Raw genomic sequence first — 25,662 nt, forward strand, 5'->3', positions numbered from 1 at the left:
TAGAATGATTCTTGGAATGTTCTGAAAAGACTTTCTTACGACACAGTGTGTAGAGCATTAATGACTTTCAAAGTAGTTATATTCGTGAAGTTGGCAATTATCGCAATGATTTTTTGTTAACAGGACAATTGTAGAACACTCAACGTTTCTTTTCACTTTAACAATGTTAAAAAATTCTGTACAATGTTGCATTAAGGAGCTCGAACATTAATTGAGTTGTTAAGCCTAAACCAAGAACATTTTTAATAGTTTTTGTTCTCGTTTTTTTCTCTTGGTTTTAAAACATTGTTCGTTGGAGAGCTGTTATGATTGTTTTAAACGATACTTGTTTATTTTCACTGAATTTAAAGTTTACGTTCTAATATTGTTACTTATCACTTATGATTATTTCCCCTTTTTCTTACTACAAACAATTAAGTAGAACACGATCATGTTGTGTATTTTACTCAATATAAAAATATTTTTATATTGATTAATTATACCTTATAAGGCCAAAAGAGATGTCCATACTAAACATGTATAAGAAAGTCTTTAATCCCGTATGAAAGCCACCTACAGTAACGTACAAAAGTGTTAGGACAAGAGAATATTTTGTCAGTCTTTCCATTTTTTGTGACTAATTCTGAGAATTACAGAATTTAACTTTCAACACTATGGTAATGTTTCACTGATCCATGTTGACAACTGAATGAGTCAAGGTGAGAATACTTATTATTCTTTATTATTACCATATACTTGTATCAAGGACATGTTATAAAGGTTCTGTTGAATGAACATACTGATCACATTTAAGGTCTGAAATAACTGTCATAGTACCCCATACAATGTGTTAACTATATAGAAGTAAGCTATCAAGGGGTTAGCATAAGATACTGGTATATTCTAGAAGAAACCACATTAATAGCACTCTGCAAATAAACCTTCATAAAAAAACAATGTTTATTACTATATATATGTACATGCACGTCATGTTACGGCCTAAAAAAGCATAGAGAATTAACAGTAGAGCAGAGAGTTCGCATACAAGCTTTACGTGATTCTGGTTAGACTCTCCGTCAAATTGCTACAAACTTGAAATGCTCGCCAAACACTTTCAAGTACACCCTAGGTCATGAAACTGAGACAGGTAAATTTGAAAATAAGAAAGGAAGAGACAGAACACTTAAGCTCAGTAATACTGATGTTAAGTATCTTTGTTTATGTGGCCTTTGGACAAAAGAAAGACTGCCACTGATGTCAAGTACGAGATACATGACAATGTACCAAATAACAGAAAAGTGTCCAGTTCTACAGTATCAAAAGGACCCACAAAGAATGGAATGTTTAGTCATGTATCAGTTTTACTTTGAATTCCAAGTATTGTCAAGAGACTGAAATTTGCTAAAATGCACAGAAACTGAATAGTTGATGGTTATAAAAGGAGATTGTAGACGTATGAGTCCAAGTTTGAGATATTTGGTTCAAAGTGTAACACCTACCATGAAGCATGGGGGAGGCAGTGTGATCGTTTGATAATGTTTTTCTGCTGAGATGACAGGAGATATTTTTAAATAGATGAAATAACGGACCAGTGTATGTACCATCAGATATTGATCCATCATGGTAACCAAATGGTTTAGGTATTATTCGTAAATGATTTAGTACCAAGAATCTAATGACCCCAAACACTCATCCAACCTATGCATTACTTCCAAAAATAGTTTATAGGAGTGTATTAGAGACATTTGAAGTAAATTCGCAAAGGATAATTTGATTAAATATGTCATAACAACACCCGTAAGACTCTGCAGTTATTAAAACAAAAGGGGGACACAAAATATTAACTGTTTGCTGAACTCAAACACTTTCAACGAGTTTCTGTTGTACTAAATATGAAGATTAATAAACTTTTGTTTGACCTGTAATTTACCTTCCATTGTTCTTTGAACATAGCCTGAAATCTAATGTTTGACTTTGACTTAATACTGTGCACAATACAGTGAATGTGATTCAATTACAAAAGTAATTCCCAGCTAACACTTATCTGTGTAATGCCCGGCATGGCCAGGTGGTTAAGGCGCTCGACTCGTAATCCGAGAGTCGCGGGATCGAATTCCCGTCACACCAAACATGCTCGTCCTTTCAGATGTGGGGGCTTTATAATGTGACGGTCAATCCCGCTATTTGTTAGTAAAAGAGTAGCCCAATAGTTGGCGGTGGGTAGTGATGACTAGCTGTCTTCCATCTAGTGTTACACAGCTAAATTAGGAATTGCTAGCGCAGATAGCCCTCGTGTAGTTTGCGCGAAATTCAAACCAAACCAAAACTCCCACCTGTCAGTTATCTGTGTGGGGGCCATGACGTTGAGACGCTCAACTCGTAATCCGAGGGTCATGGGTTTGAATTCCCATCACACTAAACATGGGCGTTATAATGCTTGCTCTTTCGGCCATGAGGGTGTTATAATGTAACGGTTACTCCCACTATTCGTTAGTAAAATAGTAGCCCTAGAGTTGACGATGGGTGGTGATGACTAGCTGCATTCCCTCTAGTGTTACACTGCTAAATTTGTACGGATAGCGCAGATAGCCCTCATGTAGCTTTGCCTGAAATTCAAGAACAAACAAACTTACCTACTCCCACTATTCGTTAGTAAAATAGTAGCCCTAGAGTTGACGATGGGTGGTGATGACTAGCTGCATTCCCTCTAGTGTTACACTGCTAAATTTGTACGGATAGCGCAGATAGCCCTCATGTAGCTTTGCCTGAAATTCAAGAACAAACAAACTTACCTGTGTAAATTTCAGTGCCTTTTAATAGACGCATTGGTTGTATCTAATTATTCCACACATCCATTAATATATGTATGGTTGTTTATTTACTCACACATGAACATACAGATACATAAGAGTTTCAAGAATATGCAATCTTGTGAATTATTCAGCCGATAAGTTGTTCAAAATACTAAAAAAATAAATTTGTTTACGTCGAATTATATTTTCTTCAGCTTTCTACTTCCCCCATTAACAACCAAAGGTGATTTACTCTGGAAGGTTTTTCTTCATCGGGATTAGTTCGAGTAAAAGTTCATTATGGAGTTTTTTTTCACACTGTGGCATGGCCTGGCGGTTAGGACGTTCGACTCGAAATCTGTGTGCTGCGGGTTCGAATCCCCCATCACACCGAACTTACTCGTTCTTCCAACTTTTGGAGTGTTATAATGTGACGGTGTAGTCCAAGTGTTGGTGGTTTGTAGGGTTTACTAGCTGCCTCTTCTGTAATCTATTACTGCTAACTTAAGAACGGCTAGCTCTGATATCCCTTATGTAGCTCTGCACGAAATTCAAAACAAACCATCAGTTTGTTTTAAACACGCGGAAAGACTTCCAGCCAATTACCCCTCTTAGTGGTTTAGCGAAAATAGTGATAGTTTAAAACTCGAGATTCGATTCCTGCCGTGAGTACAGCGCATGTGTAGCTAATTTTGCAGCTTTACGCTTAAAAAAAAAAACAACAAAATCGTATACGTATTTTTTTTTATTTGGTCAAATATATCTACAAAAACTACAATACATGTTTGCCGTATTGTAGAAAGATTTTTAACATCAGTCTATCAGGACTATCACAATAATATCCTGTACCAAATTCGGTTTATGATGTATGTCTCATACAGCACAATATGTTATAACTGCAGGTTGTCCCTTCGCACAACGCCAACAATGAATATAAATTGATGGACAAAATTTCAGTATCAGCCAATATATAAAGTGAAACTCATTTTAGGATACTTTTTGTCACCATTCACAGAACTACAATAAAGAGATCAAATCTTATCAAGAGTTGAAAGCGTCGTGCCACATGTTTTATGTAAAATATTTTCTTTTCAAAATGTTAATATTGGTTTGTGGGTTAATTTTGAAAGCATGTCATGTTGAACGTCATTGCAGTAAAGGCCAGGTGTGTTAAGGCGTTAGACATGTATTAATAAACATTCTTTAAAAAAAAAACTGTGGTGCTTAAAATGTACACAAATGTAATCTATAATTACGAATTTTATACAAAGCTACTCGAGGGCTATCTGCGCTAGCCGACACGAATTTTAACGTTATAGACTAGAGGAAACACATACCCGTCAAAATCACTCACTTCAAACATTAGACTACTCTTTATCAATGAATAGTGGACTGATCGTCACATTATAACGTTCCAAATACTGAATGAACGAACAATTTAGTGCCGGAATTCGAAACTGTGATCACATATTTCGAGTCGCGCGCTTTAATCACCAGGCCAGTAAATCTGTAACTACATGGTCGTGAGACAATTATCGTATATCTGTGTACCTTGAAGTGCTACTTGTGGGTTACTTTTAACCTGGAAGGGTATTTATTATCTTTCCTCTTGTTACAGATTCGAATTTCTTTCTCTTTCATTGAGGCGAGGCAAGGCCAGGTGGTTAAGGCACTCGACTCGTAATCTGAGGGTCGTGGGTTCGAATACCTGTCATACTAAACATGCTCGCCTTTTCAGCCGTGGGGGCGTTATAATGTTACGGTCAATCCCACTATTTGTTGGTGAAAGAGTAGCCCAAGAGTTGGCGCTGATAGTGATGAATAATTGCTTTCCTCTCTAGTCTTACACTGCTAAATTAGGGACGGCTAGCGCAGATAACCCTTGAGTAGGTCTACGAGAAATTCAAAAACAAACAAATATTAAGGTACAGATTGTAAGTTTTCAAAATGTTCCGGTTTTTTTTTTGTCCATCCACCTACATATTTTCAAACAAGTCATTACAGCCATAGATCCTTCAGACACAAATGTAGACAAGAATCAGAGAAAAATATAGTAGTAATGACGAATGACGAAAAATTTACAGCTCAAGAGAAAATAAAAATGAACTGTAATTGAAACATAACAGGCCAGATGAACAATTTAAGTTGTAAACGTTCAATAACAAGATCTATAAAAGACATCAAATAAAAGTATAGATACCCAAATAATGCTGTGAAAAGGTTTGTGTTAAAAGAATATCCAGTGTTTGTAGGGAGATCAAAAATGATGAGTGGCTCGGATACAAAACAGTATAGGATTGAAAGCAAAGAACTCAAAATGTACGGTAAAAGAACCTCTTTTACACTCGCTCATTTCTTCGGTCATTTGGTTAAAAGGATCCTTTCTTGTTTATGCCGTTTGAGACAAAAGTGACTTTTCGTATTGAACACTGTAGCGGGAGAAAAGGGAGAGAACTGAAAACTACTCATTTCAAGTTATAGAAAAATAACGGATCGTGTTTACTATCGATGAAGACAGCAACGTGGATGTATGTGTGATTTTACCAGTAGCTGTTTCAAACATTGAAAACAAAACACAAACAAGATCTTTTTAAAAACCAGGAGCTGATTTCTGTTGTTGTCTGTTAAACAGACCTCTCTGTCGTTCGTCAGATGTCACCAGTACTCGCGAGCAAACGTATATATATATATATACATAATTGAATGTCTGTCAATCCGACCTTCAGACAATAGAAAACCTTTATTTCCAACAAATTCCGGAAGAAAGGGAATGATAAAAGTCAACGCCAACTGTACATCCTTGAAAAAGGGAGAGTAAGCTACAAGAAAGATATAAGGATTTTTCAAGGTTTTATCTCCTAGCTGGTCAAGGGTCAAGAGTAGAAAAGAAGCTGAGAAGTTAAGAGTGGGGGGAGTGTGAATCCCCGTCACACCCAAACATGCTCGTCCTTTCAGCCGTGGGAGTATTATAATGTGACGTTCAACCCCACAATTCGTCAGTAAAAAGAGTAGCCCGAAAGGTGGGTGGTGATGACCACCTGCCTTTCCTCTAGTCTTGCACTGCTAAATTAGGGACGGCTAACGCAGATAGCCATCGTGTAGCTTTGCGCGAAATTCAAAACAAAGCAAACCACATTTAGAATTTTCTACCATATTCGATTTTTTATGATTAGTGTTTTAATTGTTTTTACAAACCAAACCTAACCATAAAAAAATAACAATTATAACATCTTAGTATGAAAACGTATGCATACTAGTCTCCGTATTAATTAATTGTTTTTGTACATACCCATATTGCCCCTATTGATTTGGGAAAAAGAACAGAAAGAATAAAAGCAAACACCTGTTATCTTTGAAATCAACAAATCACATGTGAAAAATATAATCCGGAACGAAACAAGTATCATAATTAGCGCCTCCTTTTACAGTTTGCAACGTCATCAAGAGTATTAATGGCCCATACGACACTTGGCTACAGAGAGTGGTGGAAAAATTCTCATTTCTTGGAACAAATGCTCTTTCGTTTGTTTCAGAAATACAAACATAGCTACACTCTTTAAACGTGGTACAGTGCTGACTGACAAAAGAGGTTCGCGGTATATCGCTTTCATGTTTGTTTTGTTTTTGAATTTCGCGCAAAGCTACACAAGCGCTATCTGCGTTAGCCGTTCTTAATTTAGCAGTGAAAGACTAGAGAGAAGGATGCTGCTAGTCATCACCACCCACCGCCAACTCTTGGCCTACTGTCTTACCAACGAATAGTGGGATTGTTTGTAACATTATAACGCCAAACGGCTGAAAGGGCGAGCATGTTTGGTGCGAAGAGGATTCGAATCCGCGACCCTCGAAAATAAGTAGATTATTACTTAAGTTTGCGTTTAAAAAGAAATTAAATTTGCTCAAATATTTACTTAAAGGTTCTTGACTACATTGTAATTGTTGGCCTTATATCCTATATGTATAAGAATACTCATAGTCAAATCAATCACTGTTTCTCCATTAATACATGCAGCTAACTGCCCTTAACGCACTACACATCCAGATATATTTTCTTGCTTTCAACTCCGTATTTATGTTCTCTAGAACGATCCATAGCAATTTACGTTGGCCCACAATATACTTCCAGATAATTAAACACTAGAACAATTTTTTGGCATACACCACATATTCAGCTAATTGTTCGTCTTTATTTTTACTGGCTTGGCAGTAAAATGAAGGGATGACCCTAAAGTTCAGGGTTTGACCTCTGCAGTCGATACATCACAGTTAGCCAGCCGTACATCTCTGTCTTTAAACAAATTGAATATTTTTTAACATTATACATTCATTGATACATCTTACCTCCATGTTCATTTGTTAACTTTATACAACCAGTTAATCGACTTTATGATCAAATCATATTCCTCGGTCCACGTTAAACAACACCTAAACCCTTTATATCATTCTCTACACTAAACGTTCAAATATTTATCTGTCTGGCTTATTCTTTATTTGTTCTGCAGCCTTTATCATGCTGACAGAACTATTATAGTTCCATTTATATCCACCCACCTATTATGCCCGTCTTTCTAAATGAATGGTTTTCCGTACATCCCTATACTATAACATAGTCACTTGCTCTTTCATGTATTTACCATATAACCGATCATCTCATTATCCAGACTGTCTGTATTTCCCTGGATTTCTGTAAATGTGTTTGACAAATGTATCATGGCCTGGCATGACCAGGTGATTAGGACGCTCAACTCGTAATCTGAGGGTCGCGGGCTCGAATCCCCGTCATACCAAACGTGCTCGCCTTCTCAACCACGGTGACGTTATATGTGACGGTCAATTCTACTATTTGTTGATAAAATAGTAGCTCAAGAGTTGGCGGTGGGTGGCGATGATAAACTGCTTTCCTTCTGGTCTAACACTGCTACTTTAGGGAAAGCTAGCTCAGAGTCTTCTTGTGGCTTTGCGCGAAATTCAGAAAATAAATAATAAATATGTTCGTTTCTGTTTCTCTGTTTTCATTTTTCTGTGACAGAAGCGGGTTTGAAGAAAGAAAAAAGTTTAACTGCTTTCCTCTTCAGACAGCTGGTGGTCGTTCCCGACAATGAGAAATATATTTGTTATTTATGGAGACAGCAGCATGAAATAAGAGATAAAACCTATTCTGAAATATGTAGTAATATGTCGTCTGAGTATAATTTATGAAAGTTTCTGACGTCGAAAGAAACAGCGCACTCTCCACGTGTTTAATGACATCACTGCGTCGAACAAGGGAGCAACAGACCTGCGACCAAGGTGTGCACACATACGGAGGAAATTTCTCTCTGACATCAGAAGCCCTCTGACTGTCTCGCACGTCTGTTCATTAACCTGCAAAACACTGCTTTTCTATGGTAAGTTAAAATTTCACTGTTTTTATAGCATTTTCTTCGAGTATGTAAAAGCTGAATTAAATATCGAATTATGTATTAATTTTGGATAATAATTCCGTCAGAACCTATGCGTATGGATTGGACTCGTGTCATACTTTCTTCAAATAAACATAGCTCGAGAATTACCTTCTAAAACTCGTCGATTGTGGTTTTCAATATAATCCATTAGAAATCTTTAAATTATTTGTGAAAAAAAAATTATTCAGTACTCAGAGTCGGAGTTTGGAGATATTTTATTACGTCGTTTGTGTGAGGAAAATATTAATTAATTCAGCAGGTGTGTAAAAACAGGCATAATTTGTGAAGGTGCTTGGAGGTAAACTTACCAATAAAATGAATCTATATCAGAGCAGACATAATCGCTGTTTAGGATAACCCGTACGGTTACCGACACATCGGAACAATAAAATATTTTACAAACTTGTCCAGTTATGCTAGAGAACACCTTGAAACTCACAAGAAACTATATGCAGGCTGAAGAATTACAGAAAACCTTATGGAACCAATGTTATATATACTGATCGATTACCTTAACCGGCCATAGATGTCTTATCTATTCTGAATATACATTTTGCGTCGTTATGTGATTGTCAAGCCTATTTAAACTCTGTATTTTGCACATTATTAGCTGACCTGCATACGATAATAAACCTAAGAGTTTTGTATCGAGCTTACTTACTGATTAACTACGATTTTATTACAAGTAAGAAAGAATATTTATAAAACGACGTTTTCGATCATAGGTGCGATAATTTAGAACTTGAAAATGATCACTTCAGTTACAGAAACGTCGTAACATCTCGATTAAAAACATTATTCCTTATTGTAAGGCCCAGCATGGCCTGGTGGTTAAGGCACTCGACTCGTAATCTGAGAGTCGCGGGTTTGAGTCCTCGTCACAACAAACATGCTTGCTCTTTCAGCTGTGGAGGTGTTATAAGTAACGGTCAATCCCACTATTCGTCAGTAAAAGAGTAGTCCAAGAGTTGGCGGTGGATGGTGAAAACTAGAGGGAAGGCCCTCTGGTCTTACACTGCTAAATTAAAGAGGACGAGCGCAGAAAGCCCTCGAGTAGCTTTGCGCGAAATTCAAAACAAACTGAACCTTATCGTAAAATCTGTAAATTGTAATAAAAACTGTTAAATCTATTTAAAAATCTGTAATATTCATGTTGTTCAATTGGTCTGAAGACGATAATAAGAACATTTACATAGACTTCTTAACTGTTAAAATGTTTAAAGCATGTATGACATTCGAATATTAGTTAAATTTGTTTAAAATATGCGTTCCTCATGGTGTTCATTAAGTTGGAGACAAAACTAAAAATGAGGGTTAAGCTTATTTAAAATATGTATTAAATAAATGTTACGTTGACGTGAAAATCATACGTAAAACAACTGTTAATTCTCTTGAAAACCTAAATCCATCACGGTGTTCAATTCATCTGAAGACGTCACTTTGAACCACATATTATACCTAATTTGATTAGTTTTATCACGCCTAGTTAATTATATTCAACTAGATGAGTGAAGAATTCTTTCACACATGATATCTGTACATTAATTACCACAAACAAATATTTTTGAATGATCACTTGGACGCAGTCGCTTAATAAATGTACAAAATCGAGACGTCGACGAATGAAATACCGTTTAATTTGAATTATAATATTCTGATGGAGTTAAATATGTTAACAAAGTACTCCGGTGTGCAACACGACCAAACGGGTTTACTCGTTGAAAATGATTTGTTACATTAAAGTTTGTTAATTGAATATCGGTATTTGAACAGCATGGTGTTATCATAAGTGTATTTCTTTATGTAAACTAATGAGTAAATTTGAATGCTTGTTTATTTGTTTTTGAATTCTGCGCTAAGCTACACGAGGGCTATCTGTGTTGGCCGCCCCTAATTTAGCAGTGTAAGACTAGAGGAAAGGCAGCTAGTCATCACCACCCGCCGCCAACTCTTGCGCTACTCTTTTACCAACTAATAGTGGGATTGAACGTTACATTATAACGCTCCTACAGCCGAAAGGGCGAGCATGTTTGGTGTGACGGGGATTCAAACCCGCGACTCTCAGATTACGAATCGAGTGCCTTAACCACCTGGCCATGTCGGGCCAACTTCCAATGAATCTGAATTGATTGCTACTGATCTGATAATTAAATATTCTACGATGGAAACTAATACTGAAATGTACATTTCAAAAGGAACATTCAATTAATTCTGGATGGATTAAGCTCCTGCGTTTCGAGTGAAGTTTTCCTCAGAATAAAGCGTTCGGAATCTTACCGTTAAATGAGAACAAGTTTCAAATAAAAAATAACTGAAATTTATTTTATTCTCCCAAAGTGTTTGCTGAAATAAGTTGTGGAGTAAAAGAAGGTTTTTTTTTCTTGTTTTTTTTAACGCCACACAATGGACTATCTGTGTTGTGACACCCCACGGGTATCAAAATCTGTTTGTTGGCATTATAAGCTCTCCTACTTAATATTACGTTAACAAAAACACGATTTATAAGCGTAATGAATATATTTATTTTTTCTAGGGAGGGTAACGTACTACATGTTTCAACAGAACATTGGTCTGTCTTCATCAGACATACTTTTGAGCCACGAGGGTTCGAATAAAAACAAAACAAAATTGAAATATCTAACACACGTAAATAAATAAAACACAAACAACATAGGGGTCTACTCACAATGTAAATTATTTTGTAAGAATAATTTGCACTTAAACAAGTAAAGATGCAAAATAATTGTCCCATTTTTATACCTCTGTCGGTTTATATTGGACGCTATTCTTATACGTATGTGTTGCCACAAGTAACCTGATATTTAGTTCGCCAAAAAACATATTTAATTGTAAAATCTCGGCTGGTAGTAAGTAACGTTGTTGGTCATGTAAATATTATCCATTTTATAGATAATTTTACAGGCCTGGCATGGCCAGGTGGTTAAAGCACTCGATTCGTAATCCGACGGTCGCGGGTTTGAATACCCGTCACACCAAACATGCTTGCCCTTCTAGCCTCCAGGGCGTTATAATGTAACAGTCAATCCCACTATTCGTTGGTAAAAGAGTAGCCCAAGAGTTGTCGGTGAGTGGTGATGACAAGCTGGCTTCCCTCTAATTTTACATTGCTAAATTAGGAACTGCTAGCGCAAATAGTCCTCGAGTAATTTTGCGCAAAATTAAAAAAAAAAGATAATGTTAGGTATACTTCCGCAAGGTCTCTGAAAACGTTCTGTTTATTTCTTGCTTTTGAAGTCCATATGTTATGCTGTCTTGTAGCCTACAGACTGGATAATTTTTCGTGTAATTCATGGCGTGTGTACCTTTTATTTATGTGACTCAACTTTTGTGTTTACTGACTGGCAACGTACTACTGTATAGTGATGCGAATGATTTAAACATGTGGCTCCTCCAGGCGGCCTTGGGCCCACTTTCGGGAGAAACACAAAACGCTAGACAATGTTTGCAGGCCCACCTTTTAGTTTAAATGAGAAACCTGATAATTGTGGGTTTCTAGAAGTATCGTCAAATATAATTCCACCGTATTTTCCAATGCATTACTCTGATTGTATACGTAAGTGGTTATGAATACACTGAAGTTGTTTCTTGACAGTTTGGCTTTCTTAACAAATTCCCAGTTATAAATTCGAATCAAAATTTGAACTCGATGGAATATTAACTCTAGCTCGAGTACTGATTGAATAGTTAGTAAAAACATTCTATGGTTTATTTAATTAATTTATACGTTGTTACTGATGTTCTAATTGTAAGACTTATTGTCATAAGAAACCCTAATTTTAATAATTCGAAGCTAGTTCGACTAAAAACATTAAATTTTAGGGTCTTACAGTACTGTAAGATTGTGTATGTGCTGTTACTTTATTAGTAACAGTCAATATGCCCCCACCTCACCCCACCAGAGGATCAAGGATAAGTTTATGAGCTAGCAACACTAAAATCCGGAGCTCGAATACCCGTGGTGAACAAAGAGCAGACAGCTTATTGTGTACCTTTGCGCTACAACAAACGAATATACAAACCAACCTATAAACATTTACCGTGCTACTGGTGTTGTATGTTGTTCTGTAATTTTCTGTGTTAACTATGTTAAGTTTTCTTGTTGATTTTCGCAAAAAGTTACCCGAGGGCTGTCTACGCGAACTGTCTATAATTTTGTTTGCTTTATTTTGAATTTCGCGCAAAGCTACACTAGGGCTATCTGCATTAATTTAACAGTGTAAGACTAGAGAGAAAGTGCTAGTCATCACCACCCACCGCTAACTCTTGGGCTACTCTTTTACCAACAAATAGTGGAATTGACTGACACATAATAACACCCTCACGGCTGAGAGGGTGAGTACGTTTAGTGTGCCATATTTTTGAGTCTATATACTACTATTAGGGGGAAGGCAGCTACTCAACACCACCTATTCAGACTAGTTATGGAATTTGATTATCAAAATTATAACGCACCTACAGATCCACAGTCTTGCATGCCGGTCACTAGGCCACGTATTGTCCCAGCTTGTAGTTCCCTACACAAAATAATTATGGCAGTATTATTAACAATACATCATTGAATGTGGCAAAAACATTTTTTTTATTAATTAGAAAGTAGTTTAAAAATTTCTTATTTGAACTTCATAATAAGATATACCTTTAAATGCTGGCAAAATAAAATATTCAGAAACAGTGCGCATTGCTTTAAGCGACATCTTATCGCATCAGGAAATTGAAAAAAAAAGTCGTCTTAAAGTTACGTTCTGAGCTGAATCTGGCGACGCATTAGAAACGAACAAGTCGCTGTTTATGACAAACGTCTCAGTCCTATAGGAAAACAAATTTAGTTATTACTTCGCAAACACATAAGGATAAAAACATAAAATTAACTATTTTTATTTCTCGAGGTTTCAGAGTGTTTACCTGGACAGTGTGGTTGAACATTAACCATAATAATCAATATAAAATAATAATTAGAATATTGTACAAATATCTGCAGGGACCGAAGACCGAATAACGGTGTGTTAGATTTGAAAATAAACTGGTGTTTTTTAATGTTTTTTTTTTAAATTCACGCAAAGCTACACGAGGGCTATCTGCGCTAGCCGTCCCTAATTCAGCAGTGTAAGACTAGAGGGAAGGCAGCTAGTCTTCACCACCCACCGCCAACTCTTGGGTTACTCTTTTACCAACGAATATTGGGATTGATCGAAACATTATAAAGCCTCCCACGGCTGAAAGGACGAGCACGTTTGGTGCGACGGGAAAATAAACTGAAATAGTGTTTTCAATTTAAAGCAAACTTCAGCTTCTTAGTTTTATGCGCATTTTTGCTTAATGTTAATTTTCATGCGTATTTTTTCTGAATATTAGTTTTATGCGTGTTTTCCTCGGGTATTAGTTTTCAAGTATTTATTCACATAATGTAAGTTTTCATGCGTTTTTCCCTGAATGCTAGTTTCAAGTATTTTTCTCGTGAATGTTGGGTTTAATGCGCATTTTCCCTGAATGCTAGCTTCAAGTGTATTTTACTTGAATGTTAGTTTTTACGTGTTTTTTTCCCCCAATGTTAGGTATTATGCGGATTGTCCCTAAATTTTAGATTTCATGCGTATTTTCCTCGGGTGTCAGTTTCCAAGTGCTTTTTTCGCCGAATGTTAGTTTTATGTTTATTTTCAGAATGCTATTTTATGTATATTTTCCCTGTTGTGTAAAATAAACAGATTATTAATAACACAGGTTTAATAACGAAGACGTTGTTTACTGGTACACAATAAGTATTTAAAGGTAAACTGTCTAGTTTTCATTTTTAAATATTTGCGTGTTATTAAACGTTTATCTTTGATATTTTACTGTTGTTTAAAAACATACACATATGTTGTTGTAATCTTAAGCCCCCCAGTGGCAAAGCGGTATGTCTGTGGACTCACACCGCTAGAAACCGGGTTTCATTACCTCTCGTGAGTAGAGCACAGATCTGCTGTGCAGCTTTGTGCTTAATTACAAACTAACATGACTTAATCTTTAAGAAATTGTCAGATTTTCAAAATATTCTAATAAGAAGATTTCATTGAGAAACTGATATGTTTAATAAAGCGTGATATATTTATCAAAGTAAGTTTATTGACATCAATTATTTTACTATAAGCATTGCAACAACACATTGAAATATTCTTTCTTCAACAGTAAGAAAACTTTTACGTCTGATAAAAAAAACAGCTAATAATGCGCGTGATACGTACATTATTATACCGTAAGCTAATAATACTGCTAATGAGGTGTACAACATTACAGACGAAGATTGGTTTGGTTTGTTTTGAATTTCGCGCAAAGCTACACGAGGGCTATCTGCGCTAGCCGTCCCTAATTTAGCAGGGTAAGACTAGAGAGAAGGCAGTTAGTCATCACTACCACCGTTAACTCTTGAGCTACTCTTTTATCAACGAATAGTGGGATTGACAAAGTTAAACATGTGTTAAAAGTCCATTAACGCATGTTTTTTCAAACTACGCTCCGCGGAGCCCTTAGGCTTCACCACAGTTATCTGGGGCGAGGAAATTTTAGAATGTTAATATTTTTCCATAAAACTATAAAATTGAATTAGAATACGCTGTACAAAAAAGTAAAATATATCTTTAATATGACATGTTTATCGCGTATTGGGCCTTTTAGTATTTTATTCTGCCTAACGCCAGACGATTTTATTTAGCTTACTTGTGGTGAAAGTGTTAATACAATCTCAATTAACTTTAACAGTGAAACCACTGGTTGCTAGTAGATATGGAACCATCTCAAAATCGCATGCGTCATTAAAGATGCAAGATAGCACAGTAATTTTTGTATCAAACATCGGTCAACCACGGGTAGTGATTCCAACTGTCTTTTAAAAGCCAAATCTGGATTTGCGGTTCAATTTCCAACGAAATGAAACACGACGTCATAGCTGAAACTTGTCCAAATTTGAATCATTGTGATGCAATGAGATACACTATCATTTTTTTTCAATTTCAATGTATATTTATGACAAGTATACTTGGTAAGTGTTAGGTTAAGTTAGATTCGTTGTTGTTTAATTAGACAAACTTGGTACCTATGAGCTCTATGACGTCATACGCCCACATGACGTCATGTTTCATTTCATTCGAGATTTAGACGCATGTCAGATCTGGCTTAATATTCGTTGCTAAAAGAGTAGCTCAAGAGTTGGCGGTGGGTGGTGATGACTAGCTGCCTTCCCTCTAGTCTTACACTGCTAAGTTAGTGACGGCTAGCGCAGATAGCCCTCGAGTAGCTTTGCGCGAAATTCAAAACAAAGCAAACCACATTTAGAATTTTCTACCATATTCGATTTTCTATGATTAGTGTTTTAATTGTTTGGTTTATTAGTAAACTAGCCTAAAATTAATACAAGAGAAACTGTCGTTTTATCTACAGACAACACGAGATTTAAGCTTACTTGGCTATAATTTAAAAAGAACTAACTAGATACATCTTTGTCGCCATCTTAGGATTATTTGCTCAACTCATAACTTACTCTGTATAGCTCTTAATGTATGAGATTATTTATATATTTATTTTAAACGTTAAATGGGTACCTAAGATATTATGTTACTAAAACATAAGGCAACGTTTTTCAGTATCTTATGTTTAGTGTTTTAAATGAATTTTTCTTACTGCTGGTTACATATTTATATGTTTATACAAGATTTCAAACATATCGTAAGATAACGTTCCTTTAAAACCTTACACAACGTTCATTGTTTATTGTTCAGCACTAACATGTACAATGAGCTTTGTGTATTTTACCCATCGTAGGTATCGAAGCGAGGTTTTTAGTATTATAAGCCGCTAAATCACTGAATGGCAAATATTAGTAAGTGTTCTTGTAAGCGATAAACAGTTATTTTTTTTAAATTATTAATAATTTTTAATGTTAGAAAAAATCAAGGCTTATGCAATGTTTTAAGAAAAGATTTAAAACGTTTCATTGAAACTTTAAACATTAAAACTTCTATAAGAGTGTTTGACTACGTTCGACTATAATACTAGTTGTTTTATTGCTTGTAACAGGAGTTAGTCTCTCCTCGTCCAAAAGATTTAAGAAAGGTCTTGGTTTTGTAAAATTGTTGTGTTCATAATGCAGCTTTTGATTCTTTGTGGTTTCTTAAATAAATCGTAAAAGAATCAATCGCACGTATTATATTACGTAATAAATAGACACCACTACTCATTGCTATTACATGTTGCATACGCCTTTTCTCAGTCATTAGAAATGGCTTTCGAGCTCAAATTATAAAATTTCTTTTCACATTTTAACAGTAAATTAACTTCGTAAATAAACTCACTGTTTGTTCAGTGAATGGACATGTTGCTCACCTCTGAGCTTTTTTTTTCCTACAGAAGAGAACTTAAGTGCTTTGGAAAACAAACACAGAACATTCACTTCACGATATCTTTGTAATCATGGTATTTAAGTATTTCAATATTCAGTACCAGTTCCCGTATTGTGTAATCTTGGTACTTAAGTATTTCAAGATTCAGTACCAGTTTCTTTATTGTGTAATCTGGGTATTAAAGTATTTCAACACTCAGTACCAGTATTCTTATTGTGTAATCTTGGTACTTAAGTACTTCAACATTCAATACCAGTTCCTTTATTGTGTAATTTTGGTACTTATGTACATCAACATTCAGTAACAGTTTGTTTATTGTGAAATCAGGGTATTTAATTACCTTCACCTTCAGTGCCAGTGTCTTTATTGTGTAATCTTGGTACTTAAGTATTTCAAAATTCGGTACCAGTTTTTTTATTCTATAATCTTAGTACTTAAGTATTTCAACCTTCAGTACCAGTTTCCTTATTGTGTAATTTTGGTACTTAAGTACTTCAACATTCAGTACCAGTTTATTTATTGTGTAATATGGGTACTTAAGTACTTCAACATTCAGTACCAGTTCCCTTATTGTGTAATCTGGGTACTTAAGTATTTTAGGATTCAGTACCAGTTTCTATATTGTATAATCTGGGTACTTAAGTACTTCAACATTCAGTACCATTTTCCTTATTGTGTGATCTGGGTACTTAGGTATTTCAACATTCAGTACCAGTTTTTTTATTGTGTAATCTGGGTTCTTAAGTATACTTCAACATTCAATACCAGTTTTTTATTGTGTAATCTGGGTAATTAAGTACTTCAGTATTCGGTATCAGTTTCTTGATTGTGTAATCTGGGTACTCAAGTATATTTCAACCTTCAGTACCAGTTTCTTTATTTGTAATCTTGGCACTTAAGTATTAACAAAATCAAATGCTAAGCTTTATTTACTTCCTTAAAGCCGTAGTCCGATTAAAATCACAAACAAAACATTATTTTTCAATAATTTAAAATTTATTAACCCATTAAGTACTTTAGATAACAGTTTGGAATACTTCTTTAAGGAATATACTGTCATCAAGTTAAATTTGGAATGTTTAGTACAGAAGTTCAATTATGATATTTTTTTAAATTAGGCGCGAGATGGCTCTGCGAGACAGCTATGTCTTACTTAACTGGTTAGCTGGGTTAATCCTTGCTATACCACAGAACATCGCCATCATTTAAAGATTTGAGTGCCTTGTAAAACTGACAGTCAGTTTCTTATCATGGGTGGTGGGTGGTATGTTATTCACGACTTGTTAACTTTCCTTTGCTAAGTAGTTTTAATTAAGGACGGTGGCACATAGTTTTCGTTATTAACTCTAGATAAAATTAATTAAAAATTAAATATCCACGACATCAACATTTCACATGTACAATAACTTTATTTGTATGAGGTTAAAAAAAAACATACTCTGCACCTTTCTGTGGACAGCATGATCCACCATCTTCAGAGGACAAAGGATACACGAGGCTGGTTTATGTTGTTTTTGTTTTTTGTTTGGAATTTCGCAGAAGCTACACGAAAGCTATCTGCGCTAGCCGTCCCTAATTTAGCAGTGTAAGACTACAGGGAAGGCAGCTAGTTATTGCCATCCACCGCCAACTCTTGCGCTATTCTTTTAACAACGAATAGTAGGATTGGCCGTTACATTATAATTCCCTCACGGCTGAAAGGGCGAGGATGTTTGGTGTGACGGGAGTTGGAACCCGCGACCCTCAGATTACGATTACGAGTCGAGTGCTTTAACCACCCGGCCATGCTGGGCCCATTTTTAGAGTGACAGTCCACCTCGTTGTAATTGTTGGTTTTAGAGAAAAGTCACGTTAGTCTCTCTTCTGTGACCATCGAGGAGGACTGAACCTCAGATTTTACCATTGTAAATTCATAAACTTACCGCCGGCCAGTCCATTTTTTAGCGTGGTATTTGTGGGTGTCGGGATATTGTTCACGTATTAAATGCGCCAGTTATTTGAAAATTTGTTCTTGAGACCTAGATAAAATAACCACTCAAATAGAATGTACAGAAGACGTCAGTGAGTGAGGTACTAACACGTTAAGCAAACTTAATACCTCTGGTGGTGGTAAGTTGCACTATGATTGTGACCTCGTTTCCTGATACGAAATAAAATATACCTCGATCGTATAATCGAAATACAATGGGAACAAGAAACACGAAGAGTATATTTTAAGAAATCCTCTATGTGATCGTATTACCTGCTGAAGAGAGATCCTGAAAACAGAAACTTTTCCAAAAATCTTAAGGTTTCACCTTTCTGGACTGAGTAACGTGGTTTACTTAAATTACAAAAGATGTCGAGTATTTGATTTGGCTTGTTGTGACTAAAAACTACTAAACAAGATGTTTATTTCACGTTTGTCTTAACCACAAGCACGTAAAACAGTGTAATTAAAACAATACATACTTTTATTATACCTCGAACATGTGATGTAAGCGCCCTCTATTCTTATCAGCTAGAAACTGAGTTTCGATACCTATGGTGCGTAGCTTCGAGCATAATTTCAAACAAACAGAAATTGACACACTGAGACAATACTAATATTAATGCCACATATATACAAAATTCTCTACATTGCAAGAAATAAATACACAGATAAATATATTTAACGAAGTTGGATAACGGGTGTGATCATGTTACTTGCGTGGTTCATAATAACAATCATGTTAAACTGACGAAGTGCTGTCAACCGAAACGAAGTTTTCAAAAGTAAACGAACTAGTCATTCCGACCCGTTATTTTATATCACTTATAATTATGTTTCATTGTCATTATAAAAATTCTTTCTGATCTACATTCTTGAGAAAATTCAAAATGTATGTTATTCTATATGTTTTTGTTGGCACTTTCAAATCATTCTTATTTTTGAACTTTCCGAACATTTCATAGCAAGTCCAATAATTCTAATAAATATTTACGAAAGAATAGGGCGTGTACTAAAACATTAGCTTGTATAGCTGTGTTGAGAAGATCCAAGGTTCGCTCTCCGATACCGATAAGTACGTTGTACACTTTTAGTTGTGGTTAAGCTAAAACAGTAATAGTTAATTCGCTATCCGACCCAAGCTAGGAAGAAAAGGCCCTTCTGGCAGCGGGTGCCGTTGATTGTTTGTATTCTAGTCAGTAACTCAAAATTTGGGATAGATAGACCTAACTATAAGGGATCTCTAACCTGTCCATTTAGCCCATGAATCTCAGAAACCACTGTCCAGGTTTAAGATACAAGTACCATAGAGAAGAATAATATTAAACGTGACACATTAACTCGCAACAGGGCGATATTGTATTACATTTGTATTAATAGTTAATTATAAAGTTTCCGGTTGTTCCAACGATTTGTTTAGTTATTGTTACTATTTCATTTTGCCAAACTGAACGAAACCACATCTTACACGACTTAAACAACTGGGTCACATATTCTAGAGTTAAGATATAACCATCTCTAACTTAGAGGAAGGGCAACTAGTCTTCAGCAATAGCCGCCTGTGCCCTCTGTGGTTAACAGTAAACGAATCACTAGTGCAATTGATGAAACTCTGTAGAATGGACGGCAACTGCCTGTTGTGTCTCCACACATAATTAGAGCAACTTCAGAGCTAAATGTTAGATCTTCTAACAACTAGGTTACGCCTGACTATTTCACTTATAGTTTAGCCTACAACGATCGTTTTAATACATAAACTTAAAATGAACACTTTTCTGGTCGAACGAGTTTCACTAAACGACACGTAAAACTATAAATTATGATAATATGTGTGATATAAAAATTTCGACTACGTTTGCAGTTCTGTACGAAGCTGCCAGTGTGAAAACTCTCGGATTTTATGTTATTCATTATTGCTACGAATAACACTAATACACACACACATATATATATATCTTAGTGAAAATAAATACATTTTGATGAGGTTAGATAAACAATATCACAAGGAAGGACTGCATTAAAAACAACAAATCCAGACCTCTGACTAACTATATTAGTTTGTTATAACTTAAAACAACAAGCTGAAACAAAAATAAATTAAACAAAAAACGCTGCATTAGTTGAAAACATCCCAGGGTACACATATTAATGTTGGATTATAAAATGTACCCTAGGTTTTATTATCCCACATTATAGCTTCTACCCTGGGAAATTTTCTGTTAGTGCAACGTTTTTTGTTTAATTTGTTTTTCTTTCAGGCTGTTTTTCAAGTTATGACAAATTGATAAAAATTTATATATTCACACACACACACACATATATATATGTATATATATATATAGGAATAAGACCAATTCTTGAGAAAAGTAAAATACGTAGGCGTAAGTCGTGCAAAGAAACGAGTCCACCGAATAAGTCCGATATCCATTTACTGGTTCCAAAAATATTAAATATTTTATATTTGGTTTAAGAACAAGAATTGGGATTTCTGTATGCTCCACTAAGTGGTGATGGTGGCATATGTATTATAGCCTTACGATGTATCACCATTGTTACCATTGGAGATGTTTTATATCCAATAACGATAAGGGCTTAAATTTAAATATTAGGTTGAATGCCGCGTTGTTTTTGTTTTTTGTTATGAAATATATGTTTTTCATGATACTGATTGGGTGATTGGTTGTACCAAACTGAGATCTGAATAAGTTATTAGAATGATTCGTGAGTAATTCATATTCCTCTGACACACATAAATAGGGATAAATACATGGAGGCCCGGCATGGCCACGTGTTTAAGGCACTCAACTCGTAATGCGAGGGTCGCGGGTTCGAATCTCCCATCACACCAAATACGCTTGCCCTTTCAGTCGTGGGGGCGTTATAATGTTACGATCAATCCCAATATTCGTTGGTAAAAGAGTAGCCCAAGAGTTGGTGGTGGGTGGTGATGACTAGCTGCCTTCCGTCTAGTCTTACATTGCTAAGTTAAGGAGGCCTAGCGCAGATAGCCCTCGTGTAGCTTTGCGCGAAAATCAAAAACAAACAAACACACCAAATATACTCGCCCTTTCAGCCGTGGGAGTGTTATGATGTTACGGTCAATCCCACTATTCTTTGGTATAAGAGTAGCCCAAGAGTTGGCGGTGGTGGTGATGACTAGCCGCCTTCCTTCTAGTCTTACTCTGCTAAGCTAGGGACATCTAGCGCAGATAGTCCTGGTGTAGCTTTGCGCGAAATTCAAAAACAAACCAAATACATGGAACATAACTTTGCATGAATACTGACTTTAAATATATGTATGGACATATTTAGTTCAGATTCATAGTAGTTTTATTTGTGACACTATTGAGAACAAAATAATTATTTTAAAACAGTATCAACCATTATACACTTTAACTTCTTCTAAATATCAAGTAATTTGTTTGTGTTTTACTTTTATGTATAATATTCTTCATGGTGGTAGATTTTTGTTGTATTTTTTTAAAAGATGGACGACACTGGATTTGACATCGTAACATGGCCAGATCTCCTCGACTCAAATACCACTCGGAACGACAGTGGAACGAACGTTACTAAGTTTTGCACTAATTCCTACTGTATACCTGACGAAGATTACATTGAGCTGATTGAAGCGTACATATTTCCAACCCGTTATGAATGGACTCTTATCTTTTTCCATTTCTGCGTGTTCGTCGTGGGCCTGGTGGGTAACGCCCTTGTTTGCATATCTGTTTACCGGAACAGTACCATGCAGACAGTAACCAACTATTTTATCGTCAACCTGGCCGTAGCCGATTTCCTGGTGATCCTCATCTGTCTACCACCATCTGTGCTGTGGGACGTCACAGAAACTTGGTTCTTCGGTTCTGTTATGTGTAAGCTGGTGTTGTATCTTCAGGTAAGTGAGATTACTGTTTTTCAAATAGTGGTAAGTATGAATGACGCTTTCTAGTGTGTTTCTTTAGACATTTTCTTTCGCCAGACGTTTCATGAAGAATATTATATGACTTACGCACTGTTCCGACTGAATTGGTTTCTGTGGTTTCGATTTCGGGTATTGTAACTCAGACCAGAAATGTGGTATTTAATTCAAGATTGGTTTTACTTTCGGAAGAGTTTTATTAGAACATTCTGTAACAGAAAAAGGTAAAATATTATAATTGTGAATTAAATTAATCAAAACGACTTTATTTCAAAGCACGAATATCGCTGATATATCTGTACATATGTGATTGATAACGGCGCAAGGTTACTTTTGCGATATCAATTCATTCTGACCATCTGTTCGGCGAAGTAGTGCGTGAACTTGGAAAACTCTCTTCTTATATGCTGAACACATAATGTTTCCGCAAGACTCTCAAGAACACAGTTGGTCCAGTGGTGTTCCGGATGGGAAGATACATTACCGTGTGGTAGATAAGTGATGTAGTTCGGATGGGTTGACACATTACCATGTGGTAGATAAGTGATGTAGTTCGAATGGGTTGACACATTACCATGTGGTAAATAAGTGGTGTATTCCGGATGGGAAGATACATTACCATGTGGTAAATAAGTGGTGTATTCCAGATGGGAAGATACATTACCATGTGGTAAATAAGTGGTGTAGTGCGGATGGGTTGGCACATTACCATGTGGTAAATAAGAGGTGTATTCCAGATGGGTAGATACATTACCATGTAGTAAATAAGTGGTGTATTCTGGATGGCTTGACACATTACCATGTGGAAAATAAGTGGTGTATTCCGGATGGGAAGATACATTATCATGTGGTAAATAAGTGATGAAGTTCGAATGGGTTGGCACATAACCATGTGATAAATAAGTGGTGTATTTCGGATGGGAAGATACATTATTATGTGGTAAATAAGTGGTGTATTCCGGATGGGTAGATACATTACCATGTGGTAAATAAGTGGTGTATTCCGGATGGGAAGATACATTACCATGTGGTAAATAAGTGATGTAGTTCGAATGGGTTGGCACATTACCATGTGATAAATAAGTGGTGTATTTCGGATGGGAAGATACATTATTATGTGGTAAATAAGTGGTGTATTCCGGATGGGTAGATACATTACCATGTGGTAAATAAGTGGTGTATTCCGGATGGGAAGATACATTACCATGTGGTAAATAAGTGGTGTATTCCAGATGGGAAGATAGATTACCATGTGGTAAATAAGTGGTGTAGTGCGGATGGGTTGGCACATTACCATGTGGTAAATAAGAGGTGTATTCCAGATGGGTAGATACATTACCATGTAGTAAATAAGTGGTGTATTCTGGATGGCTTGACACATTACCATGTGGAAAATAAGTGGTGTATTCCGGATGGGAAGATACATTATCATGTGGTAAATAAGTGATGAAGTTCGAATGGGTTGGCACATAACCATGTGATAAATAAGTGGTGTATTTCGGATGGGAAGATACATTATTATGTGGTAAATAAGTGGTGTATTCCGGATGGGTAGATACATTACCATGTGGTAAATAAGTGGTGTATTCCGGATGGGAAGATACATTACCATGTGGTAAATAAGTGGTGTAGTGTGGATGGATTGGCACATTGCCATGTGGTAAATAAGTGGTGTATTCCGGATGGGTAGATACACTACCATGTGGTAAATAAGTGGTGTATTCCGGATGGCTTGACACATTACCATGTGGAAAATAAGTGGTGTATTCCGGATGGGAAGATACATTATCATGTGGTAAATAAGTGATGTAGTTCGAATGGGTTGGCACATTACCATGTGATAAATAAGTGGTGTATTTCGGATGGGAAGATACATTATTATGTGGTAAATAAGTGGTGTATTCCGGATGGGTAGATACATTACCATGTGGTAAATAAGTGGTGTATTCCGGATGGGAAGATACATTACCATGTGGTAAATAAGTGGTGTAGTGCGAATGGATTGGCACATTGCCATGTGGTAAATAAGTGGTGTATTCCGGATGGGTAGATACACTACCATGTGGTAAATAAGTGGTGTATTCCGGATGGCTTGACACATTACCATGTGGAAAATAAGTGGTGTATTCCAGATGGGAAGATACATTATCATGTGGTAAATAAATGGTGTAGTGCGGATGGGTTGACACATTACCATGTGGTAGATAAGTGATGAAGTTCAAATGGGTTGCCACATTACCATGTGGTAAATAGGTGGTGTAGTCATGAAACATAACACGTCCTGCCCTTTCTCGTGAGCCAGTATTTCATATTTCCCTCTTTTCACATGATAACAAATAATTTATCCACGTTTCATAACCTACCAAATAGTTGGTTATCTATCAGATGATACATTGAAGTTCACAATAGTTTAATCAAAACCTTAACATGCAGTTAATCAAACGATTAACAAAAACACGTGCACTACAGTAATACTACGTACAACCTTCGGATAACTGGTAATACATTATCAATTATTCAATCATTGTAGCTATAGAAAGTAATCTAAACAACTATCCGTTACCTGGTTACTATGGCAAGTGTTCCATATTGATCTAGAAGTTAACAGAGAGAAATCATTGTTCTTTGACTGTACAGATATTTGTATGATAATTTGACTATAAAATACCTATATTATTATAACAAGTTTACTGCTATCAAATTTTTCCTAACGTATTTAGTTCACTACTTCTTTCTTTTGCTATGATGTATGAAAACATTATGTAACAAGTAAAATGTTTGTTCTGTTTAAGCAGAAACGATATTCAAAAATGAACTTCATATATCCAAAACAATTTTGCCCCATTGTTTGGTTTGTTTGTTTTGAATTTCGCGCAAAGCTACATGAGGACTATATGCGATAGCCGTCCCTAATTTAGCAGTGTAAGACTAGAGGGAAGGCATCTAGTCATCACCACCCATCATCAACTCTGGGGCTACACTTTACCAACGAATAGTGGGACTGGCCGTGACATTATAACGCCCCCACGGCTGAAAGCAAAATACGATCAAACATTTATTCAAAATGTATATCACCTCAGTTTTTTCTTTAAACAATGGTTTACTGAGTAAACGTTTTCCAGTATTTTGAAGCTGCGAAAGTTTCATTTTGAAAATGTTTATA

The 25,662-nt window shown here is 35.9% G+C and overlaps 1 protein-coding gene across 2 annotated transcripts in view; it reads left to right on the forward strand.

Moving 5' to 3' along the window:
- The window catches only part of LOC143238879 (orexin receptor type 2-like), a 139,696-nt gene that overhangs the window by 64,751 nt on the left and 49,283 nt on the right, over positions 1–25,662 (forward strand). Inside the window, exons 3-4 of one of the 2 annotated variants that reach the window (XM_076479496.1) lie at positions 7,801–8,158; positions 22,065–22,475. In XM_076479496.1, coding sequence (XP_076335611.1) covers positions 8,156–8,158; positions 22,065–22,475 — 414 coding nt within the window. In that variant the 5' untranslated portion in view covers positions 7,801–8,155. The remainder of the gene's footprint in view (positions 1–7,800; positions 8,159–22,064; positions 22,476–25,662) is intronic. The other variant, XM_076479498.1, reaches the window with a different exon arrangement.

This window comes from Tachypleus tridentatus, chromosome 13 (assembly GCF_004210375.1).
Source record: "Tachypleus tridentatus isolate NWPU-2018 chromosome 13, ASM421037v1, whole genome shotgun sequence".
Classification (NCBI taxonomy): domain Eukaryota; kingdom Metazoa; phylum Arthropoda; class Merostomata; order Xiphosura; family Limulidae; genus Tachypleus; species Tachypleus tridentatus.